At 38.2% G+C, this 20,223-nt stretch overlaps 1 protein-coding gene across 2 annotated transcripts in view; it reads left to right on the forward strand.

Moving 5' to 3' along the window:
* Positions 1-258: 258 nt before the first annotated feature.
* Positions 259-20,223, forward strand: part of ipo11 (importin 11) — an 86,127-nt gene continuing 66,162 nt past the window's right edge. Inside the window, exons 1-7 of one of the 2 annotated variants that reach the window (XM_026343689.1) lie at positions 259-378; positions 4,269-4,418; positions 6,547-6,647; positions 9,739-9,811; positions 10,848-11,051; positions 16,495-16,627; positions 16,930-16,988. In XM_026343689.1, coding sequence (XP_026199474.1) covers positions 4,281-4,418; positions 6,547-6,647; positions 9,739-9,811; positions 10,848-11,051; positions 16,495-16,627; positions 16,930-16,988 — 708 coding nt within the window. In that variant the 5' untranslated portion in view covers positions 259-378; positions 4,269-4,280. Of the gene's footprint in view, positions 379-4,268; positions 4,419-6,546; positions 6,648-9,738; positions 9,812-10,847; positions 11,052-16,494; positions 16,628-16,929; positions 16,989-20,223 lie in introns of those variants that run through there. The other variant, XM_026343690.1, reaches the window with a different exon arrangement.

The following is a 20,223-nucleotide window of genomic DNA, read 5'->3' on the forward strand; positions in this document are numbered from 1 at the left end:
TCGTTTACCAAACATGAATTATTGACTAGCCATTAAACAATAATGAACACCTGCTGCATTAGGAAGATTTGTTTGTACCTTTTAATATACTCTGTTAAGAGTATATTAAAAGATTATACAAATTATTTTAGTAAAATGTCCATAAATAAAGATTATGAGAAATGGGTCATGTCTGCAGCTTACAGCAGAAACTGGCTTCCTTCATGACGACAGCTGTCTGCGACCCTCCACACATACGTCATTAACAGGCGCCTGCTGTGTTGCTCGCGCCTTTCCTACAAGCGTGTGTTGCCACTTCTCATTTCATTACTACTGGCAGAGCTTTAGTTGCCATTGTTACGAGCACAGATCCTGTTTTTCTACCGTCACTCTTTTTAGGTGAGTCCAATTTTATATTTGTCTTTTACGACAGATGGTTAATTTCCAAGAGGAGAGACGTTATTCAACATCACGGACACTGTCGGCCCCTGGCTTCGTATTGTATAAGTTTAGCTTGCTAGTTAGCTCAAAGTTAGCTTTGGGGTTTTGGTGCACACATGATTCGGGGAAACTCGAATAGGTGGTTGTCGTAGTTAAATAGTGTATGACACGCAGAGATGGCCCCCAAAGCAAGCAGGCCTACATTTCAGGAATAATAAAACTCAACTGTGGATCAGTAAAATCTGAATGTAGCGGATATATTGCTGCTTCACTCTGTCCTCATAACACTGAGCTTGTTTTGGTTCTCAATGAAAATCAAATCAACCCGATTCATGAAGATGCTTGACAGCCTATGCGATTGTCACCATAACATTTCTATACTGTGCTACAAGTCCCCATTTATATATATTTATGTGCGTGTATAGCTGTACCTTGTAACAGGGCTAGGCAGAGGATAATTTTGCTTTAGTCAGACCACGATCTAGCCGCATCTTATATGACGTTTTTAGTCGTTTAGTGAGTTGAGCTAACGCTGTTTTCCTTTAGTGTTCATTACGTAGATGTACTATAGGTTGATGAGCTGTGGAGTCGTGCTGCCGCTAGCTTACCTCTTCCCTCAGCCAGGATTTGACAAGTAGCTAATGTTAGCGACAGAGGCCAGAGGCATATGTGGTTTAGATTTAGGCCAATATAGTAAAAAAAAAAAAAAAAAATCCCAACACTCAGTGTTAACTTGAGAATTTCGATCCTTTATATTTAACTGTGAAAAAAATCATTTTGTGGAATTTCATTTTTCTTACTGCAAATAAGGGGGATGGCAGGTGCGACATGTTGCCTTTACTAGACAGCACAGTGTATATAAAATCAGGCCGACGTGTTTACGTGTCACAGCATGATCAGCATAGGTGTAAATAATATAATCAGTAATAGCTGAATTCCATCTAATCTTTTTGTACCATACAATGTCAAAAATGTCTTAAGTTAAAGAAGCAGCATATGATGTTAAAGTGAAGCAACTGACCAAATTTCAACTGTAAATGCGTGTGGTACACATACAAGGTGTCCTTTTTTTTTTTTTTTACCAGTCAAAGTTGATTTGACAGTTTTACAATCTGTTGCAGTTAACTGGAAGCATCACTGGAAGTGACTGCATCTTTCAATGGTGTCTTGCACTGTGAGGAGAGTGTTGATCCCAGACTCTTAGATTGTGTTGAGTCTTGTGGCGATAGCGTGAACCCTGGCATAATCCCATTAGTTAGTCTTTTCGAATGAGACCCAAGCCTGCATTCAGACATTATGTATTAATTTGCAAATTGACATGTATTAAATAATTCATTCCGGTCAACAAAGGTCCACATCAAACAACAACAGACAAAAGCAAGTTAAAAATACTACATGACGTTATGATTAACAGACATACAGGCATTTTTTCCAATATTTCTAATAACGTCACAAGACGTGACGAGAAATAAGTTATGTCAGTCAATAAGTCAGTTAAGGCTTTTATAATTAAATTTTTGAAATCAGTTAATTGACATACAATTATACATAAAATTCCTCAGGACAGCATAAAGGTAGGGGCATTGTTTGACACAAACAAATGACTTGCACAAGTTCATCTTGGAAGTTTTAACAATATTCTAAATGCATCATTGTATGACACCTGAGGCTTTCGTGTCTTTATTGACCATAAAAACCTCACAGTGCTAGTGGGAAAAAAGAATATGTGACTACTTTGAATTAATGACCTCAAAAAAACTAATTGGGTTCAGGTATTAGCATACCTGGAATCTTGTTCAGAAAATTAGTTTGTATGTCTGGACTAGAGCTACTTTGACTGACAAAAAAACATTTTTGCGTTTTCTCCGCACAAGGAGAATACGCTTATATGAGCCATGCCTCACCAAAAGGAGCTTTCAGAGTATATACGATCAAGAATTGTTGATTTACATAAAACTGGAAAGAGTTACAAAGTGATGTCAACGACTTTAGAAATTCACCAGTCTACAGTTAGGCAAACAATCTACAAATGGAGACTTTGGGAGTGTGGTTACTCTACCAAGAAGTGGGCGACCAGTCAAAATGACCCCAAGAACATTCATTAATGAGGTGAAGAAACAACCCAGAGTGACAGCCAAAGATTTGAAGGCATCACTGGAACCGACAAACATCTGCGTTCATGAGTCTGCAGTACAGAAAACATTGAACAAGCAGGTCGTCTGTGGCAGGACACCATGAAGGAAGCCGCTACTTACTAAAAACATTTCTGCAAGCCTGAGGTTTATGAAAGATCACTTCACAGTAGTATTGACAGAATGTTTTGTGGCCTGATGAAACTAAGATTGATCTTACACACACATGACTACATCTGGTGTAAAAAGGTCACTGCAAATCATCAAGAAAGCATCACCCCAACTGTTAAGTATTGTGGAGGAAACACCATGATTTGGGTATTTGCTGCATCAGGGCCTGGTCTGCTTGCAGGGATTGAGGGGAAGATAAATTCCCAAGTGTATCAAAATATTCTTCAGGATAATGTGCGAATGTCTGTACGTCAGCTGAAACTCTGAAGAAGCAACAGGACAAAACGAAAACACCAAAAAAAGTCCACATCAGAACGGCAATGTGAAGGTCTGATCCACAGACTTTTACTTTCATTGCAGTGTCTCATTGCATTGTGCATTGCATGTTTTGAAGGTAGTTCTACTCTTGTCATGATCAGAACTTCAAAACCTTCACAGAATCCTTTTAGTATAAGTCTTACAGAGTTAATAATTCATGGACTATCTACTGAAAGAATCAGTCTTTGTTATGTAACGACAGATGTAGAAAAAATGTGTTTGTGTGGAGATGGACATAATGAACATGCATTTAAAGGGACACAGAATAGATGCTGATGATGAATATTCTGGCCTGTAGATGGCAGTCTTGTTCAGCTATTCCCCACTCTTATTGAGTCTTGCTAATGAAAACTCCATTCTACCACATAAACCGTTTCACAAGACAGTCATGTGTTTTTAACGCAGTTTCTAACTGGAATGAACTGCTCCATATTTTTGCGGACTGCAGTATCTTGTTGACATGTTAAAAAAAACAAACATGTATTTATTTCTTTTGAAGCGCTTCAAATTTTCATCGCATGCTTGTCAGAGATATTCTCTGAAACTAGTGGGAGTGAACTCGGAGCTGAATAGTAGAAGTTGATACAGTTGATAATTTGTAGTGGGTGTAAATAAACAACATTTATTTTTGACATCAGTTCCTATAATTGAGGAACTCCTCTAGTGATGTTGAGATATGATCTCCTAGAGAAGAATAAATGATACCACAGTAGATCTGCTTAGGTAACAGTTTAATATTCTAACTGAGAATCCCTTTTTTGAGCCACCAAGGTTACAAACTCAGACTACCTTTAAAATTGAAGAACGCCTTTAGACCTGCGAAGCTTGGATGCATGAATGCTGTCTGGGTATAGAATCTGTCTTTGTGTGGCAGAGATGAATGCCTAAATTTCCCTCAGAGGTGCTTTTCTTTATTCACAACTTACTACAGTTGACAGTGATTTCTCTGTCGATTGATATATATAATAAAATGGGGAAGAAGAGGATCTATCCAGACAAAGCAGAAAAGGAAATATTATTCTTTGTTCTAACATTTTTTGTATATGTAATATGACTGCCTCGACTTTTCAGAGGATGTTTGGCTGTTATGCTGTTTTTCCTCTATGGTGAAAACTAATTTTAAAGTGTTTCAAAGTAAACCCAAGCAGAACTTTTCACAATAAGAATGGTAAAAGTCGTCTTTTGTCTGTTTGTTTCTTTCCCCCTCCTGTTTTGTGCTCCCCGCAGATATATCCAGCTATGGATATGGACAGTGCCAGTACAGTGGTGCTGCAGGCCTTAACTCAAGCTACCAGCCAAGACACAGCTGTGCTGAAGCCTGCGGAGGAGCAGCTCAGACAGTGGGAGACCCAGCCAGGCTTCTACTCAGTCCTTCTGGTGAGGGACATTATGAAATAAGTGGAATAAGTCTTCTGTAGTGAAAATGGTTACCAACCTTAATGCATTCAGATGTTAATGCATAAGGTGTGTTTTGCAGAAATAAAAGTGTTGTTGGGGTTGTATATACAGTTTTTATTTAACTTCAAACAGCAACAGGGAAGTGTGCATGTGCTTTTGTTTAGTTTAGTTATTAATAGGAGGGAAATATTTTAAAATCTGAACAGCAGCAAATGTAGTGGATATTTATTCTGTTGTTTGTTAAAATTCATCCAATAAATTTGCCATCGACATTTGGAAACGTTCAGTTTCCTTAACTCAGTTCTGGTACTTGGTTATATTACTACTGCCTGTGCCAAACAAGTTGGCCAAGTAAAAGACTTCCTGAGAGGTCGGTGGATCTGCCTTGTCGCCCGTATGCGGCTTCTCCTGAGTGAATTGGCCAGCTGCTGCATGCGTATTCATGATCAGTCTATGTTGGCACTCAGTTTAGGGTGTACTGCTAAACGCATAGAAGGGAAACACTGCCGCTAAGTGTGCGGCCAACTTCTCGGCTCCAAGCACCACACAGTGTTTTATTGTAGATTCACCACAAAGCCGATGGTGATCCATAAAGGAATACTAATTTCAGAAATACGTTTGTTTACTGTCTTACTCAGGCTTAAAATGATAAGATGGATTTCAGTTTCATCTCTGTGCATTCAGTAGAGAAATTGGCCCAGGATGTGTTCTGCCTAGCTAAGCACTAGGACTTATTCCATTCACGGAGAAATGTGTTACTTTCTCTACTGTGTGCATTGTTCTTTATTGTCTGTATTTAACTCATGAAAATATTGTGGAAAATAGACGCTGACACATAGTTAAAAATGTCTTACAAGACGTATTTTTAAGCACTCAGATCACAAATGTGACATCCAGTAAAACTAACTGTAGCTTATGTAGTCTACTTGTCTAACTTGTGTGGCTAATTACACGTTTTTGTATCATTGTTAAATATAAATCAAACAGATGAAGCTTTTGCTTGATTATTGGTAACGACAGTTTGACAGTGAAACAAAGATACAATAACATGGTCGGGTGTTTGAACTTCATTCTAAATCTAATTCTGAATCTGTTGGATTTTGTGAGAACTATGGGGAGCTAATTATAATAAATTCATATTGGGAACTGTTGTGCCAGCAGTTGTAGCACCATATTTTTAACGGTGCCAGTTAGGCAGAACATAAACAAAGGTAGTGTAAGCACAGATCCTGTCTTGTTTGGGTGAGTGGGACCCACCGTACCATACATTTAAAACCCCCTGCTTTAGTTTGTCCTTAGCATTTAGCATAGAACTGTCTCTGGATTCACAGATTTTACATTGCAGGTGACATTATTGAGAACACTGGGTTTGTGCTGCCTGTGATGCCCTGGTCCAAAGCAATTAAGCAAAGGTGCACAATGTGCCCTGTCTCATGTAGTTCAGGAGAATTATGTCTCTGCACCACAGAGGAAGGAACAGGAGGGACAGTGTCAGTAAATCAAGTCAGACAGGGCAACTAAATTACAGCTGCATTGATGCATCAAATATAAATCTAGTGGCAGGGGGCAGATTTTTAATTACATATTCAAGTAAACATTGTGCAGCTCGGTTAATGGCCTTTATTCCCCTGATAGAACAGAGAGGTGTTTTGAATGTGTATTAAAGAAAAACTCAAACTAAAAAATATTCATTATTTATATAAGTCAAGTTTGTTCGCACACTTCCTAAACCAGAAAATATGAAAGCCAAGAGTCCAATCTCTGAAATGACTGTGCTGGTCTTTACCGAGCTCCTGCCTTTGCTTTGCATTGAATGGGTGAATGAATTTGAGGACTGTGACAATACTCAGAACTTACAGTTCAAATGTTTTAGCACTTAAAACTACATTAGTGTGTACAACATGGGTATTAGATTTCAGCTATTTTAATAAACCAGCTTCTTAAAGTGATTGCCCGATGTCTTTACAGGTTGATCATTATTCAGCATTATTTGGTTACAACTGCTCTTGTTTTCTTTCTTTAATAAATTGTTCAGTGTTACTGATGTGCGGTAATAAAACGATGTCATAATGTTAATAATCATTTATGTATTTTTACTTTTTAACAGAATATCTTCAATAACCACATGCTGGATGTGAACGTCAGGTGGCTGGCTGTGCTTTATTTCAAAAATGGCATTGACAGATACTGGAGGAGAGTGGCGCCTCAGTAAGTACCTGCTTGCCTCTTTTGTTTCTTTGTGCTGTTAACCTTTCTCACTTCTCAGTCTCAGGCCTTATCTTCTCCTCTCTTCTATCCCTTGTGTTCTTTTCTTCATTGTCTCATTCGCTCCTACTGTCTCATCTCATCAGTCTTAATCTATCTGCCTGTTTGGAAGGCTTTGTCATTCTCCTCGGATCTTTTTTTCCTTTTGTCGCAGATTTGTGGTTGCATTTTTCAGTTTTGTCTTTATTCCTCATTGTCTTCATTTTCCAAACATTTTTTCATTTACCAGTTATACAGCCTACATCTGCAGTTCTGCTTTCATCTTTTCTTTTTGGTACCTTCTATCTGGATTATTCACATCATTGTGCTCAGATTTTATACTCTGTGTCTCCTTTGTCTGGTGAAAGACCAGCTTTGGGTATTCAAAACCATACGGCCTGTCTTTGGGTACCTTACTCGTTGCTTTTGTTAGATTTCAATTGAACATTTGCTCTTAAATTTACAGGGCAGTGACTGGCCGGAGGTAATCAGTTCTCCCTCAGTAGTGTTGCCACTCTTTGGCCACTTCAGATTATTGCTATTCTCTTCTTTTGCTCTAAAGTTTTTCATCTTACCAAAGTTTTTTTTTTTTTTTTTTTTTTTGCCTGTGTCAGTAAACTGAATTTCATTTGCTGGAGTGCTGTGCAAGGGCTTTTGGTCCTTGGGTTATTTATGTGATTATCTTTGGACCATTGCCATTAATCCTGGAGTTACACTACTACATTACAATGCGTGTGGTGTCACTATACAAACTATAGACCATATGACATGTTTGATATTCTGTATATACAGCACCAAATAATGTTTTCTCAACTAAATATTTAGTGTATATAATGTCTACAAATAGAAGAAATCCTTCAAGAAAAACATTCATATGTTACAGTTCTTGCATTCGTGATGACACCAAATCCACCTTAAAGTAGTAAGATCAGTATTGTCATCATAAGCAGGACAGATGGGCATAGTCAGAAAGACAACAGCCTGCTACAGAACACATGCTGAAGTAAAACTCTCATTAGCTTTCCTATTTAAGTCTCATTTTCTGCACAGTTCAACACATCTTGCCTTGCACAAATTTTCTTTCTTTTTATTAGTAAAATGCACGAACATTCATTTTTACTATAAGTATGTATTTCAGTTGGACATTAAGATATTCCTTCTGCAGGTACAATTAAATGAGTAATTTCATAACTGGATGATGTGACGTGCCCTTTACTGTTATCTTACTGTGTCAAAAATGTATTTTAATGCAAATATAGGGGGGGAAAACATGCTAAATAGATGTGCCACATTATAGCTTAAAAGCATGTGTAACTGCATACTTTTAAAAATGTAGCGTTATATCTTACTATATGCCGATTCTCCAGGCCTGAAGGTGTGCATGCTGCTCACAGGAATGTGTGGCTTACTGACTTTAGTGTAATAAAGCCATCATTGATTCACTGATTTTATTATTTCTAGCTGTGCTTTTTTTCTGCCTTGACGAGTGCAAAGGTATACTGTTGAAAAGGTCAACTGTTTTTTCATAACTAGGGAATAAAAACCCTTTCATACATTTTTTTATTAATGATGTCCACTACTCTAATCAGTCAGGCCTGCCATTTGTCCATTTCTCAGGTCTTTGAGGGTGGTTGTACTTTGTAGCACCTGTCATACCTGGGGTCGTGCCATTTCAAATGTTGTATTGATAAATGGATCAAACAAGAACAATAGGTAGTAGGAAGTAAAATATTTTAAAGCATAAATGTAAATTATTAAATGAAATCATGTCCGTTAACAATGTAGAGAAGAGGTAGGTTTTAAATGAATGTCTAAAGAGAGCTACATTTTTAGACCAAAGCAGCTTTACCAAAGTGTTTTTTTTTTCTTGGATATCTCTACTGTCTTCATGCCTTGCTCCATTTTCTTGTTTTCCCCCAGTCATCAGATTCTCTTCCTCCTTTTGCTTACAAATACAAAACAAGGCTCAGGCACACGCTTGGCTTATGTTAATACAGTTTTTAATCTTTCATGCCATATATATATATATATATATTTTTTTTTTAAAGCTTGCCTTAATCTCAGCTTGCACATATATAAATCTTGTTTTCCTAATTCACATGCTGGGACCTAGTACTCTGTCTTCCACCCATATCTCCTCTATTCCTGCCCAGGGTTACACCATGATCCATTCCTCACTGTTCTTCACATCAAATGCTCTCCCACTCCATCCAGCTCTGTCTCGAGCAGAAGTTGAAACAGACGGAAAGTAAATTACAGCGAAACATACATTGTGTTTTTGGATAGATGCACACTGTCATTCTTTTGCAAACACCCCCTACTCTGTTTGCAGACACTCATGTTGCACACTAAAATATGTGACTTGGAAGAGAACAGCAGGTTTATCCAAAGCTTACTGATTAAATCAGGCAGCTGGCAGGTCCTGCACTATTGAGTGTTACACAGGGATTTAATTGATCCCATAACAACTTGGCAGATTGATATCATATTCATGGGTTCACCATATTAAAGTTTGCATGTGTAGAATTTTAAATTAAATTGTAAGGAGTCATTAGGAGAAGGTCATAAGGATATAAGCTGCATTCAGCAGTGCAGAAGCAGCTGGCACCCCTGTCATAATGCGACATGGTGCTCAGTGGTTAGCACTTCTGCCTTCAGCAAGATGGTCCTGAGTTTATAAGTTTGCTCTGATTGTTCTGGAAAATTTTTACAAAAGGCTGCATCTTTACATTTGTATCTGTCACTTTCTTATCTTCTTATTCTTCTTTCAGGTATTACTTTTCTCTGTCTCTTGTTGTCTGTATGAAATTAGATATTTCGATTTGAACAAGACACGCAGGAGAATAAATTGTACTATATCTGCAAAACAACAAACTTTGAACACTTAATGTTAAATTGAAGCCTAATCTCGAATCAGTTTGGGGAAGGTCTGGTTGGCTTAAAGAAAAAAATAATTTTATTTTTAATGCTTATTGATCTCTGCATATATTTTTGTGTTTGTCTCTGCTGACCTCTAGTCTCGTCTTACTTTTTTTTTGGGTTGCTTTGTTCACAGTGCGCTATCAGAAGAGGAGAAAGTTTCATTACGTGCTGGTCTCATCACTAACTTCAATGAGCCTGTCAATCAGGTTAGTGGGGGAAAAAGAAACAAAATAATAATTAATTAATTAAAATAATTTTTAAATAATTTTAATTTAGAACTTTCAAGTACTGGATAGATGGTGAACTTATGATATAGTATAGAAAATATAATACAGGGTGGAATGTATTGCAATGGAGAGTACTACTAATAATAATGATAATAAATAATGCTTATGATCATTGTCAGTCCCCCTGCCCCTTACAAAGGAGGAATGAGTTGTACAGTTTGATGGCCACTGGAAGAAAGGATATCCTGTGGAGCACTTGACATTGATCAGTCTCTGGCTGGACGTGCTTCTCTGTCCAGCCAGCACACTGTGTAGTAGGTGGGAGGGATTGTCCAGGATTGAGAGGAGTTCAGACAGAATCCTCCTCTCAGCTACAACATGTAGATGGTTCAACTCCACACCCAGAACAGAGGCACCCCTTCTAATTAGTTAATCAAGTCTGTTACTGCCACTTTAATGCTGCTGCCCCAGCAGACCACAGCATAAAAGATGCTGCTGAGTTTTTTGTTTATTTTAGTCCAGTACACTCCCAAGTACTGTATTTGTACTCTGATACAAGTTCGTTCAGTTTTGTGAATCTAAACTCTGCTTTCAAGGTCGTAATAAATGTCCTTTGCCATGACGCACCTCTTCAAACCAGCGTTGAACCAGATTTGTACGTAAATTTTCATCTCACTGATTAAAACACCTGACGCTAATTTCCCCTTGAAAAAAATTAATACTCGAGGTTTTGCACCACACAAATATTGAAGATTTACACCTTTTTCACAATAAATAAATGAGTAAACATTTTGTCTCGTCGCTTTCCCTTTATCTAGTTGTAGGGCTTATCATCATAGGTCATATTAATGTAGAAATAAAATTGGTTAAGTTTTACTATACATACTTTATGATGGTTTTATACTTTGAGAAGTAATATTATAGATATAGTAAAATCCCCAGCAAGTTTAACCATTTTTGGTTGTCTTTGTGCTTTGCCTCTGGTAATTTTTCTTCTTCTCTGTTTTCCCAACAGATAGCAACCCAGATTGCGGTACTGATAGCCAAGGTGGCCCGTCTGGACTGCCCCAGGCAATGGCCAGAGCTCATCCCCATTCTGCTCGAGTCTGTGAAGGGTCAGGATGGCCTGCAGCAGCACAGAGCGCTGCTAACCTTCTATCATGTCACCAAAACCCTAGCGTCCAAACGTTTGGCCCAGGACAGACGACTTTTCCAGGATGTAAGTCCACAGTTGTTGTCGTTAAAACGCTTTATAACTCTGTTGGTTTCATCTCATTGCTTGCCATTCTTTTACATTTCTTCTCTGGCTATGTGTACTCTGCATTAACAGTAATAGCAGGGCACACCTGAAAACAAGCCTTTAGGTGACATTTGCTGCTTTTGGAGTTTCCCTTCTTCCTTTTAATGTATCCTGTCTCTTGATTATGTAACATTTTTATATTCTTTTTTTGTTTATGCTCAACTTTTTAGACGTGAATAGAAGAATAATAACATAAGAAGATTATCTTTTTACAGTTTCATATTTTTCCTGTAGGAGATGCTGTTTAGCTACTGTAGCTAGAAGCATGTCAAATATGTGATTTATAGCAGCCAGAGTTGTGTGTATGCATGTGTGTCTGTTTGCATGCATGACTTGAACGGGATAGTTGGGTTTGTCTGTGTTGCTGATTTTGTGTGTGTGTGTGTGTGTGTGTGTGTGTGTGTGTGTGTGTGTGTGTGTGTGTGTGTGTGTGTGTGTGTGTGTGTGTGTGTGTGTGTGTGTGTGTGCGTGCGTGCGCGTGGGGGTGCGTGCGCGTGGGGGTGCGCGTGTGCGTGCGCGTGTGCGTGCAAGTGTGTGTGAGAGAGATTATGTTATGGGGAGGGTTGTTTCTGTGAGTTAACATTTCTTTCTAAGACGCAGTGAATCAGATGAATGCAAATTCTTTTGCCATCCATCGTTATAAAGAACATAAGACTTCAGCAGGAAGACAGTCATGAAGCAAAGGGGTTTATGGGGAATAAGATGATCAAACAGACCAACAGAGGGAGAAAGAGAGTGACAGGGACAGAGCAGTGAACATCAGATGCAGTGACTGTGACTAAATAGTTGGATGTCATGCAGAGACATCCTCTATGCCAAAATGTTTGCCCGTAGGCAATACCATGAAAAAAAAGGCAGTATAAGTCCCATTAAACAGTGCAGTTTTTAAATGAAGCACTGATGACTTTGAAGCTAAATGGCCCATGTAATACTCTTTCTCACCTGTCACGACATACAGTAGCTGGCTTGGTGGCTAGTGTGTGAACGTATGTCATGCATTGTTAAGGTGTGATAAGACAAAGGACAATACAGCACTTTAATTTCATGTACAGAGACACACTTAATGTTTTCAGTCTGAGTTATAATTTTCAAAGCCTGTGATTTGGAACCTTTAATTGCTGCAACTTTAATTTTAGTTATTTGTGTACATCTACACCTGTAAGTATCGACTCCAATTTGTGGTAATGGCCTTTTTTTAACATAATTTCAATTACAGCACCACTGGTGTTCAGTCATGGGCTGAATAGTAGCAAGGAGAAGTCATCATGACACCACATGACCTCCACTGTTTCCATTACCCAAGAAAACCATGAGATGCCCACTGGAAATCTGTTCATTTCTTAGCTCTGCCGTTCATCCTTCATATTTACACTGTTTTCTGCTAAATTCTGTTTTCTATTTAGTGCAGACATAATTTTTAAAAGTGCTGTTATGTGTATGTGGGTGTTTGAGCACGTCTGCTTGTACTCGGTGAGGGTTCTCTCTGGTCCTTCATACCAGCTGAAACAGTTGGTAGAGCAGGTTAACTGCATCATGAGAGATGATGCACTGACAAAAGCACATTAACCATCTCTATGTTTTCCTGACCCACTTGCTAGGGTTTTGTGCTGTGAACTCTTCAACTTTACCCGACACAATACTAAACAGTGACTTTAAAAAAAGGCAAAGAGGCACTTATAGAGAGCCAGGATGTGGGTGTGCAGGCAAAGAAGTGGTTGAAGTAATCCAAGAGCTGCTGGGACGGTCACATAACAAGAAGCTGTAGAGTAATGAAGGAAAGGGAAAAAAGGTATAACGATAAAGTCAAGGCGGTATCAAAAGAGAAGGCGGATGGAACTGGGACACTTTTCGAAGTGATTTCTGCCTTGCAAATTTAAGTGTGTATTGGTAGCATGGGAATCCAGAAAGTAATGGAAAAAGCGGGGGGAGGACTGGATAAAGGAGAAATGTTTAGTGCCTGCTGCCTCTTATTTGTGAAATAATTAAAAGTGTAATAAAAGAAAAAATCATCTTGACACCACAATTTTGCAGATTCTTAACACAATTATTTTCCTCCTATCCAAAAGTGACTAAATGAACACAAGGGGAAAACAGTAATTTAAAAACAAACCATTTAACAGGGCCATGCCATGCCTGTTAAATGATGTTGTACAACTGAAAATTATATTGGTAATAGATCCTCACACCATGAAGCAGGATGATTGTGCAGCCTCAGTGCAACTATGACATGCAACAGTGGATGATATTGCCCTGAGCAGAAGCATGAGAGATGCCATGTAAAAATGGATACAGCTCAAGGGCATACATATCAAAATAGATCTAAACACAGGTGTGTCACACAGGTTGCAGTCGGCTGGTTGATGTCATTCATCCAGTCTACAGTATATCTAGATATGCTATGTTTTTCACAAGCCAGTGGGTCATATGTGGAGCTGTTACACATCAATGTCCACGTTGTTGTTATTTTACTAAATTAAACAGCACAGGAACAACTTTAAACCACACCGTCAGCAAGAGAATCCATTTTTGCTGTCACCAGAGTGACCAACACACTCTCAAAATATCCAAAACAGAAATGTATTGTGCCCGTTTTTTTTTTTTCTTTTTTTTTACCACTCAGAACAGTACATTGCTCTCTTAACTCAGCAGCTGTACTTTATGAATCATCGACCCAGACCTTCATCTTTTCTGTTGTTCTCTATATAGTACACGGGTTACGTGAATTTGCATTCTTTGCTCATGTTTTGATATAGTGTATTGATATAGTGTCGAATATTTGAACCTAAAAATGAACTACGTCATTTAAAGGAAGTTACGATTTCTTTTTTTTGTTGCTAAATTTAACATTTTTTAATGGGCCGTTAAAGGCACACGTATAGTAGCTGTAAAGACACTACACTGCTGTGTAGCATGTGTTGGTTTTTGTGACTCGAAGTTAAAAGAGTTGATAACCAGTGCCTGGCTTCATGTTTTGGAATGCAAATGAAAATAGAGGGACGATATTCCACAGGATGGGCATTCATAAACAAATTGTCAGATGAAATGAACTGTACTTTTCTTGGATAGTTTTGGTTCGTGACTTCTGCTCCAACAGAGAATCAACTTGCAGATTGAGGGAAATTGTTAGGATTTATTGAAATGTGCCTTCTCTGTCGTCTCTGTCTGCCGTTGTGGGGCTTTTCAAACAAAAACACACCAAACTGGTGGGGAAAAATAATGGATTCTTAGATGCATCAGAATTCTCTTTTGAAACATTCAGCAACAATTCACTGAACTCATTAATTGGAATTCAGATGGTTCTCCATTCACTTGCTGCCAGCTAAATAACCAGCTGCTTTTCTCTTTTGTAGCAAAATATATAATTGCAAACTAAATAGAGTGTTGGCTATCACAAGCTGCCAGTTCACTGTGTGTGTGTGTGTGTGTGTGTGTGTGTGTGTGTGTGTGTGTGTGTGTGTGTGTGTGTGTGTGTGTGTGTGTGTGTGTGTGTGTGTGTGTGTGTGTGTGTGTGTGTGTGTGTGTGTGTGTGTGTGTCAGTTTAATACCTAAGAGCAGAGTGCCACCATAAGTCTGGTTCAATAAGTGCCATCAATCTTTGAAAAGCTGCACCTTCAGCCATACTAATCAGTCTTTTTTTTTTTTTTTTTTTTTACGTGGACTCCTCTGACCACAGAACATGTTTCCAGTGTCTTTTATTCTCATGCAGTTGGGTGGTTTTCGCTCTTGGCTTTTATTTCCCCAGAATTCCTAAATCTTTTCACAGTATTATATACTGTAAATGTTTTGCAAGCTTACATTGAGAAATATTCTTTTTGAACTGATTGACAATTCGCTCAAAAGGTGATGAACCACAACCTATGTTTACTTAGACAGAGCCGTATTTGAGCCGCGTTTTTGAGAGTGTTGCTAAATTAGATTATATTGACAAGATACAAGTAGATTGGTCAGTGAAAACACTGAAAATTTTTTCAAATGTATTTTTGTCAGAAAAAGGTTCATCAAATGAACAAATCACAGATTTTAGTGTGTATTGCATTTTTGACTCAAGCCCCAACTTTTCTAGAAATTAGGTTTATAAACATCTGCTTCTGTCTGTCCTTAAAAGAGTTAAATTAATATCACAGTTGACCACAGATTACCTTTCCACCCATCACCAGTATGCGATTAAGGTGCAAACACATTGTAGTAATTAGGCATATGCATTTGTGTAGACTTCATTTTTGCCATGTAGAAAACAGTTGAAATAACCTTAGATCCCAGAGATAAGTGTGACTACACCTACACATACTCACATATCAATTGATTGGTCTGAAAACAGAATAAGGAGCGAAGACGTCAGAAAAGCATTTGAGAGAGTTTCCAGTTTTAGGTTTTGAAGGCTGGATTAGTCTGAGATCTGAGGAATGGGAGGAAAGTGGAAATCTCTCCAAAGAAGAAAGCTGCCAGTATTGCACTTTTCTGTAAGGAGTCTATCAAAGCCTATGCTGTGCTGTCAAAAAGAGGGATTTCTCTTTAAGTAGGCATGTCTCCAACCTAAACACTGTTTCCCAGAATCTCCCCAATTGACAGTGTCAGTGTTACAAACAGCAGATACAATGGCTTCAGAAAGTTTTCACAAAGTTGGCACATTTGACTCTATTGTGTTGTAGATTAAAGATGAAATATCTTAATACATCTTATGTTTAACCATCACATTTGACAGTGTAAAAAAGATTTGAAAGTCTAGTTTTTAGTATTACCACATTGACATGCTTGGAAACTTAATGACTGTGTTTGAATTATTACTCAGATGTTATGTTTACCTATTTTCAGGTCTGCCTGTCTTTTTTCATGAAAGCACTAACCGAAACATAATTCAAAGCTCATTATTGTGCTGTGGTATACTTGCTCTATTGTCTGAGCTCCTGGGCCAGACTACACACTACACAGTTGATGAGACCGAGTGTACTCCTGTCTACCTTTGATGATCTTGTTTTGCCTCTATAGAATGTCGTCATGTAAAAAGATGTAATTGGTTTGAACCCAAATAACGTTATGCCGGTGACTGTAATAGGAAGTTCAATTAGATCTAAATTAGACCTGTGACTGAGAGGCCTTGCTTTGCTCCAAATTGTTGTTCTGTGTAGCTGTGTAATGTAGACGTGCTTTTGTATTTGCATCTTTATTGGTGCACTTGACTGAGAGGATCTGCCATTGTACATGCAGTTTGCATTTACGTAAATCTTATGTGCACATACATTTAGGATTTTTTTCCCAAGTTCACCAGAACAACCTCAACTGCCTGTTGCTTAACATAATTAGTGATGATGAATAATGATTTTTTTTTCTATGTGTGATCAACTGTTTACGTGTATGTTGGCAGCTGGCATCGGGCATCTACAGCTTTGCATGCTCCCTGTGGAGCCATCACACCGACTGCTTCCTCCAGCAGATCTATGCCAGAGATGAAGCTGCAGCACTCAGCTCACTGGAGAGGACTCTGCTCTCTCTTAAAGGTAACAGTATTAGCTCCAATGCACACTTACAGACAACACAGCTGCATTCTCATACAAGGAGGGCCAGTGGTCTATAATATTAAAATAGGTATGTAGATTTAAATAACTTCCTGCATATTGCATAATGTGGGTCTTACCACAGTGTCACCTGTCCATAAAACCCTAAAAAGTTGTGAATGTCTGCAAATATACTTTATATATGTTCTACTATATTGTAAAAGATTATTTAAATAGAATTCACTTCATAGTTTAATTTGCAATCAGTGACACGCGCTTCAATGTTTTCTGTCTGCCCCCCTCAGTGCTTCGCAAGTTGACTGTCCACGGATTTCAAGAACCACAACAGAATATGGAAGTGATGGTGAGAACTGTTCCTACTTTTGAAAAAGCTGCTATTTTTTTCTGTTAGTGTTTCAAGTTGAAAATGACTCCAATCACAGTGTGAAAAATGTGGATGGCCGCGATGATTGGAAGTGCCTCGAGCCTTGTCTCAGTTCAAAGAGTCAAGTTCTGGGTTCCGCATGAGCTCTTCTCCTACCCTCTGTGAACAAAGTCCAAATCCATGAACTAGTTAATTCAATTTAGTCGAAATCTCTCTGTTTGGGGAAAAAAAAAAATCTTATCGCATTTCTGGATAGACTTTTGGGTCCATCATGGCTCAGAGTTAATGGACTCATTTGCACCAAGTGTCACAGTCCTTTGAACTCTATCAGCGTTCTGACTTCTTCATGTTTTGTGTGTCAAGCTTTGCTGGAGGAATAGCTGTAGCTGAAGGTTTTGGAAGGTAATGGAAAAACAATGTTACTGATAAGTAAAGAACTGCAGTGACTTTGGAAGTGCGATTTCAAGGACTTTTAAAAGAGCTCTTTATTATTTAATTTTAAATGAGGGAAAACATACCCTTGGTTTGAACCTGTCATTTTAGCTGTTGCTCCCATGTGATCTGTACCACTGTGTGTCTGACAGTTCAGTCATGCTACACTGACAATGCTATGCAGGATGAAAAATGCATTAAGACAGCCCTGTTTTTAATAGATGCACATGCGCAGATGAATTTTGAACTGAATTGTTTACCATGAACGAAGCTTGAGGAGACACCTGTGTAACCTGTACTGCTTTCAGGCTTTTGCGGCTGAGTGTTGTGTTATACCAGAATGATTTTGTCACATGTTTGGAAATGTGAATCATAACAGGCAGATAAAATAACCACTGTTGACTGGCTGATTTAAAGCCTGTCTGTATAAATACATTTAGGTAAAAACAAACACACACATGGTTATGGCTTAAAAAGGAAGACTTTCCTGTTATTTTGAGTACCTTCATATCATTTCTAAAATAGTTTGACTTACACAGTTTTAAGACATGACATCCATAGACTGCATTGATCTATTGAAGACAATGATTGATGAATGAAAGAAGTGTGCCAAATACAGTAAACATAATGTTTGTCTTTCTGTTGTTCCGTTGTCTTCTGTATATATTTTATTAGTTTAGTTTATTTCCTTCTCTGTGTCAACTTGGATGGAGATGGGAAGGACATGTTACGACTGAAAGATTTCTGTTTGGCGTACTCTGTTATTCTACTAAAGAAACAACTTTTAGCTCGCAGGCTGGAGGTTGTGTAACGGCTGAAAAACTTGCATTGAAATGTCATTTGCTTTTGCTGGTTATTCTAGGTCAGGAGCAGATGTAATGGTTCGGAGTGAATATTTCATGTTTAGATGTTTATGATGTCAACATCTGACTCCCTACCTACCTTTTTTTTTTATTTAATTTTCCGATCATTTTAATTATTGAGTTGATGAGTTAACAGAAATACTCTTACTGTAAAACTAGTTCTTATCCCAACAGTCACTGCGTGGGCATATACAACGTTTTTTTTTTAATTATTATTTTAGTTTGTTTGTTTAAGGCGATTGTTGCTGCTCTAAATATCAGGTGGTGTAATAATGAAACACACAAGCAACATCAAGCAACATCATGCCATCAAGTGTCAACATCCAGTTACTCGCCTATGTCAGACTTATTAATTTGCTCACTTTCTCTTCTTTCATTCTCTTCTTCTCTTATTTTACTCCCGATACTTATTTTGGCACGTCTCTGTACAGTACAGTTTGTCTCTGCATACAATGTAGCCCCTGTCAAAAGAAGACGTTTTTGTTTGAGTCCTCATTTGGATCTTTTAGACTTTTATTAACTGCTTCCCAAGACGTCTTTTCAGTTGAAATGTTTTTGGAAAGATTAAAAAAACCGACAGATATTTTATAAATGTATGCTGTGATGGTTTGAAGATATGTCACGCTCTTACTGATAAGGTCTTCAAGAGGTTGATGGCTTGTCACCTTTCATTTTATTCTCCCTGTGGTGATGGGTGAGATGCAGGGGAAAAACACTGTTAAATCATATTACATCATTTATTTATTTGATTAAATTCCTTTCATGGTTACTGACGGCTATAAAAGGGAAAAAAAGCCTGTAGAAAATAGTGATGATTTCACATTTTGCAGAAAACGGAATTAAATAATCTGATTCATTAACTATGATCAACTACGGAGCGGATCCTGCAGTGCATCTCAATAACAAACTTGTCCCATGGGTGCTAATTATGCATAATGTGCAATAACAATCGTACCATGAGTGGATTTACGACTTTCTTAACTATTTATTGTGATTCTTTGTGTACGCTCACCCTGAACACATTCTTTGGTCTAGTAGCACAATGGTGAGCAGTGTTGAAAGCTTTTTAATGGACATTAGAAATCTCCAACATACATACATACATACATACAAGTATAATCCACAGCTGTTTTTGAGTGCAGTGCCACCAGACCTGCACGAAGCCCACATATTCTAGTTTAGGTGTCTGTTTCAGATGTCTCTAGTTTGTGTGTATGTGTGTGTCAGAGCCCTGTTGCAATGGTTTATGACATCTGCCCTGTGAAGAGCAGTTTTGCACCGACTCTGTTCGCAAAATGACATGAGCGTTCTGCACAGATTGAGTTTATTTTATAATCACCACAGTGACAGAACTGCTGGAGAACAGCAGTGAGTTGGAAAAACCTTGCCTGTTTTCACACTGTGACAAGCTGTGTTTTCTCATAGGCTGTCACAGTGATGAATTTCTAAACCTTGTTTTGCAGTTTTTCTCTCTGACTTCATTGTCAAACAGGCACGACGGGAGGGAGGTTGGAAAAGACATGTAAATAGATCTTGATAATCAGAAGCTAAATTCACTTTTCTCCGAATTCTTTATTTCTAGTATAATATTCTCACACTCACTCTGTGGATATCTTTTGCAACATCCACGAGTTGAGAAGTGTTTTTGTGTGACCCCCCCTTAAATGAAATCATCGATTACAAAAGGCACATTCGGACGAGTCATTAATATCAACAAAGATCCACGGCCTTCTAAACCTGGAGCAGCTCTGTGCACAAACACTGCTGCTTAAACATTCACCAAATTCTCTCCTTTGACACTCACATCTCTTTAAAAACCCACCGCTGCTGACGTGCTTTTGATGCCCTCTACTCTGTCTCAATTTTTCCATCTCTTTCTTACCACGTTAATGCATTCTGCTGGCGTTTTCCCGGCAGTG

Source organism: Anabas testudineus, chromosome 9, assembly GCF_900324465.2.
Source record: "Anabas testudineus chromosome 9, fAnaTes1.2, whole genome shotgun sequence".
In the NCBI taxonomy this organism is placed as follows: domain Eukaryota; kingdom Metazoa; phylum Chordata; class Actinopteri; order Anabantiformes; family Anabantidae; genus Anabas; species Anabas testudineus.